The following is a 5,962-nucleotide window of genomic DNA, read 5'->3' as shown; positions in this document are numbered from 1 at the left end:
GGGGGGGGGGGGGGTGTTGGAATATAACTTGATGGTAGAATACCCTTAGGTTCAATCCCTAGTACCTCCCAAAAAAATTAATAGCAAATATAACATCCCTAGAGTAGTGAAATTGGAGCTATTATTTTGAATAATATTTGAAAATGCACAGAAGAACAAAACTATAAGCTAAACAAAATTATCTTAGAATTCTGAGATGAATTGGTTCAGTTCAACAAGTTCTGCTGAGTGAACTCCTCGAACCAGGAAGCAAACCCACCTTGGCTTGCAGTGCCTCTCCAGCAACTTCCATGGACAAAGCTTAATATCATGCTGATCCTGATCCATCAATCAGGGACTACGTTCAAAGTCATTGCTCTGCCATTTCCTAGGCATTGTCAGCTGCATTGATTACTGTGGAATCCAGTAGGAAGGGGAAAGAGGAAAGAGGAGATTTGCCCACTGTCTAGGCCTTCCTAAGCAATATATATTGCTTCAGCTCAAATCCCATTGGTAAGAAGAAAGTGAGGCTGGTGAATGTAGGCCTAGCCACATTCTGTTATGACTAAAGAAAGAAGAGATCTTGGTGAAAGGCTTGCAGTTTCTGCCTCATATGGTTTTCCCTCTTCTATTTTATACTTCTTATTAGAAGCCTGTGTTCCTGAATCCAAGAAAAACTTGCAGCTGGTTTTAGAGCTGGAGCATGGACATGTCAGAATGGCAGGGTTGCAGTTTTCCTACTGATATAAAGGTGGTGGTGTTTGTCACATAGAAATGTAATATTGCTGCTGCTAATAGCTCAATGGGAAAAGCAAGAGAGAGCAGAGATCTCACAAAGGTTTTGAGCTGATATGTAATAAGAACACGCATTTTGGAATATTTCTTCCAAGCCTATCTTCCTCTTTTTTAAAATATATTTTTAGTTGTAAATGGAAACAATACCTTTATTTATTCATTTATTTTATGTGGTGCTAAGAATCTAACCCAGTGACCCACACATGCTAGCCAAGCTACCACTGAGCTACAACCCCAGCCCCCAGGCTTCTTAACAGACTTCAGTTTCTTCTGTTTACTCTGTTCACTATCCAGATATCCTAGCAGAGCCAAATTCTGAAGGTTCAAATCCCATCTCTCCCACTTAGTGATTTGATCTTCAGCAAGTTACATAACTTCAGTGTGCCTCCATTTTCTTTTCTATAAAACACCATTCATAATGGCAACCACCTCATGGACTTCATTGAAGAGTCCATGAGTTACTGTGTGGAAAGCACTTGGAACAGTCTGGTGTGTCATAAATGATATAGAATCATTTGCATCTTTTAAGTGTCCTGAAGATTTTTTATTATTACATTGTTGTTATTATTATTGTCATATAGACACTTCCATTTCTGTGTGTTCATCCTTTCTGAACTACTTTGACCCTCTCCCATCCTTTGCTAATTGTTCTTTGTGTCATTCTCATTTTAAAAAAATATTTTTAGTTGTAGATGGACACAATACCTTCATTTTATTTATTTATTTTTATGTGGTGCTGAGGATCAAACCTAGTGCCTCACATGTGCTAGGCAAGCACTCTGCCACTGAGCCACAACCCCAGCCGTCATTCTCATTTTTACTTTTCTTTTTAGGTGAAAATATTAGGAAAACTCAACAACAGGAAATTTCTGGAGAAGTTGCATTCCACTGTGAGAGATTTGATCAACCCACAGGAGAAGATTCATTGTGTTCCATTTTGGAAGAACTGTGGCAAGAGAATGACCAACTAGAGAGATATCAGGAAAACCAGATGAACCCTTTAAGTCTTGTCAAAATATTAATTAAGGAGAGGGGCTATGAATGTCAAAACCTTGAAAGAATAATTCACATGACTACCAAGCTTGTTCCTTCAATTAAAAGACTCCATAAATATGACACATTTGGAAAGAGTTTGAAGCATACTTTAAACTTACATAATTATAACCGAAGCACTGCAACAAAGAGCCTTGAGAGGATATTTGGAAATAGTAACAATTTTGCTGACAGCTCTTGCTCTACTAAGAATGAGAATACTAACACAAGAGTGAATTCCCATGGACATAATCAGTGTGAAGAACACGTCAATCACAAACAAACTCTCATCGATCATCAGAAAATTCCTACTGGGGAGAAACTTCACGGATGTAGTAAATGTGTAAAGGGCTTCAGTCAGAAGTTGGATCTCTTTGGACATCAGAAAATTCATGCTGGAGAAAAATCCCATGGATGCAACAAAAGTGAGAAAGTCTTCACTCAGAAGCCAAAAATTGATAGACATCAGAGTGTTCAGATAGGAGAGAAACCCTATGTATGTACTCAATGTGGGAAGGCCTTTACCTTCAAGTCAAACCTCATTACACACCAGAAAATTCATACTGGGCAGAAGCCCTATAAATGCAGTGAATGTGGGAAAGCCTTTTTCCAGAAATCAGATCTCTTTAGACATCTGCGAATTCATACAGGAGAAAAACCTTATGAATGTAGTGAGTGTGGAAAAGGCTTCTCCCAGAATTCAGACCTCAGTATACATCAGAAAACTCATACCGGAGAGAAACACTATGAATGCAGCGAATGTGGAAAAGCCTTCACAAGAAAATCTGCCCTCAGGATGCATCAGAGAATTCACACAGGAGAGAAACCTTACGTGTGTACTGAATGTGGGAAGGCCTTCATCCAGAAATCACACTTCAATACACATCAGAGAATTCACACTGGAGAGAAACCTTATGAATGCAGAGACTGTGGGAAATCATTCACTAAGAAGTCGCAGCTCCATGTGCATCAGCGAATTCACACAGGAGAGAAACCCTACATATGTACAGAGTGTGGAAAGGTCTTCACTCATAGGACAAATCTCACCACACATCAGAAGACTCACACTGGAGAGAAGCCCTATATGTGTGCTGAATGTGGGAAGGCTTTTACTGATCAGTCTAATCTCATCAAACACCAAAAAACCCATACTGGAGAGAAACCCTATAAATGCAGTGGCTGTGGGAAAGCTTTCATATGGAAGTCACGCCTCAAAATCCATCAGAAATCTCATATTGGAGAGAGACACTATGTGTGCAAGGAATGTGGGAAAGCCTTTATCCAGAAATCAACACTAAGAGTGCATCAGAGAATCCACACAGGGGAGAAACCCTATGTTTGTCCTGAATGTGGGAAGGCCTTCATCCAGAAATCACATTTCATTGCACATCATAGAATTCATACTGGAGAAAAACCTTATGAATGTGGTGACTGTGGAAAATGCTTCACCAAGAAGTCACAGCTCCGGGTGCATCAGAAAATTCACACAGGCGAGAAACCCAATATATGTGCTGAATGTGGAAAGGCCTTCACAGATCGGTCAAATCTCATAACACACCAGAAAATCCATACAAGGGAGAAACCCTATAAATGCAGTGACTGTGGAAAAACCTTTACCTGGAAGTCACGCCTCAATATACATCAGAAATCCCATACTGGAGAGAGACACTATGAGTGCAGTAAATGTGGGAAAGCATTCATCCAAAAAGCAACACTCAGCATGCATCAGATAATTCATACAGGAAAGAAACCTTATGCTTGTACAGAATGTCAAAGAGCCTTCACTGACAGATCGAATCTCATTAAACACCAAAAAACACACAGTGGAGAAAAATGCTACAAAGCCAGTGACTGAAGGCTGTTTCAGAACTGGAAAATCACAACACATCCATCAGATAGGTCCTAGTGGTAAAGAGGAATGCCTGATACTGTAATCACTGTGCAGGGGGAAGTAGAAATGAGAGGCAGTGACCTGAGGGAGCAGAAGCCAGGCAAACCCAAATAGCCTTCACTCAACTAGAAATAAAAGTTCCAGCATCACCACAATTGACAGACTCTTAAATGCACAGAAAGACCATTTAGAACATCTGAGCAACAGTTATGTTTGGTTACATGATTGATACTGAGGCTGTCAACTCTTGAAAATGGTAGAAATAAAGACACGAGATGACTCATCATCTCTTATGTTCCATTTTTAGGATGAAGGACTTATACATTTCAGTTCTTTGTATCCTGGGACATAAAAGTACTCAATATTGGCCCAAATTGTTTCACATTTCTAGGTGAGGAGAAGTTTTCCATTGTCCAGTTGAAGGGCCCTGAAGTTAAGGCCAAAAATTTATTGAAAATGCAGATTTGTCAGTAGAACCAGAAGAGTTTGTGATCCTTGATAGTTAAGACACAGAAAAGATTCCCATGAAGAACTACTCTTTCTAAATGAAAGAGAATTTTTAAACTTAAATTTTGACCTTAAGAACTGGAAAATTAGCTGGGTGTGCTGTTGCACACCTATAATCCCAGCAGCTTGGGAGGCTGAGACAGGAAGATTGTGAGTTCAAAGCCAGCCTCAGCAAAAGCGAGGTGCTAAGCAACTCAGTGAGACCCTGTCTCTAAATAAAATACAAAATAAGGCTGGGGATGTGACTCAGTGGTTAAGTGCCCCTGAGTTCAATCCCCAGTACCCACCCCTAAAGAATTGGAAAATTTGGCACAGCTTTGTCCTGTGTTACAAGAATATAGTCATTAAAGGTTATAGACATCTAAAGATGGCAATTGTTCCCTTATTAATTCTCTCCTCTGGCCACAGGTGAATCATACCCTACATGCTTTCTAACCCATTCCCCAAAGCTATCATCTATATAAGCTTCAGAACAAAGACTCCTTATCCTCTTATTACCCAATTGACCCCAAGACAATGGAACTGAGCCACAGCACTATGGATTTTCAGCCTCATCCATGGATGTCCCTGCCTGCCTTAGAATTCCTTTTTGAAAAAGAATGGTTGAGAAACTGGATTTCAATACACAAAATTGTATTTTCCTTCCAATTTGGTTAATATATATTCACTTCCTACATGCACATTAAGGGTGGTTTTGTGTAAATTACTGTGTGATAAAGTCATATTGCATTGCAATTGGTTGTTCCAAGATATAGTTTCTTATTGTTGAATAACTGGGAGATTTCTCTAGAAAGAACACTGCTTTTTCTTTTTCTTTTTAAACTGGGGATTGAAGACTGAGCTCAGGTGCTTAACCACTGAGCCACATCCCTAGCCTTTTAAAAAAATTTTATTCTGAGACAAGGCCATGGTATATTGCTGAGGCTGGCTTTGAACTCACAATTCTGCCTCAGTCTCCCAAGCTGCTGGGATTACAGGTGTGTGCTACTGTGCTGAGCAAGTGCTGCTTTTTTTAAGCACTGATATATAGACAGTTTCCCACGTTCCCTTTAACATTTTTCACAATACTCATAAGAAAAAAGGCTTTCTTCCTAGCATATTATTTTATTTTTAAAATATTTTTATTAAAGTATAATTCATACAGAAAATGCACTTACATATATAAGAGTACAGCTCAATGAATTCTGACAAATGGAACATACTCAGATCAAGAAGCAACATGACCAGCACTCTAGAAACTCTCTGTGTACTTCCTCCCAGGACCTCCACACATACCAAGAGTAAACACTATCCTGACTTTAACAGCATGGATTCATTTCACCTGCTTTGTATTTTATATAAATTGATATTTCATATGAGTTATAGACTCTTTAGTGTCTTTCTTTTATCATTAACATTATGAATGTGAGATTTATCCATATTGTTGCATATACTTGTAAATAACTCATTGTCATGTTGTATTCTATTGTGTGAATATGCTTCAATATATTTATCCATTCTACTGTTGGTAGACATTTGAGTTATTTTCAGCTTGGGGCTCTTAGGAATACTACTGCTATCTATTGGTGAACATTTGTATGCACTTCCTTTAGGTATATACTTAGAAGTTGAACTGCCAGGTATGTATTCATATATTCAACATTATAAAACCAGTTTCCAACACCCCCAGTACAGTATGTGAGTTTTAGGTGCTCCAACCCTTAATATTTTCTTTTTCTTTTTTCATTTTCTTTTCCTTTTTTTTTTTTTTTTTTTTTT

The 5,962-nt window shown here is 38.6% G+C and overlaps 1 protein-coding gene across 1 annotated transcript in view; it reads left to right on the top strand.

Annotated features, from left to right (window-relative positions):
- Znf41 (zinc finger protein 41) overlaps positions 1-5,705 on the top strand; it is a 6,874-nt gene extending 1,169 nt beyond the window's left edge. Inside the window, exon 2 of the mRNA XM_015488148.2 lies at positions 1,260-5,705. Within this exon, the coding sequence (XP_015343634.2) occupies positions 1,260-3,661 (2,402 nt within the window). The 3' untranslated portion in view covers positions 3,662-5,705. The remainder of the gene's footprint in view (positions 1-1,259) is intronic.
- Positions 5,706-5,962: the final 257 nt, after the last annotated feature.

This window comes from Marmota marmota, unplaced genomic scaffold, assembly GCF_001458135.2.
Source record: "Marmota marmota marmota unplaced genomic scaffold, marMar, whole genome shotgun sequence".
Classification (NCBI taxonomy): domain Eukaryota; kingdom Metazoa; phylum Chordata; class Mammalia; order Rodentia; family Sciuridae; genus Marmota; species Marmota marmota.
The sequence above is the reverse complement of the archived record's forward strand: the minus strand, read 5'-3'. Positions and strand labels throughout refer to the sequence as shown.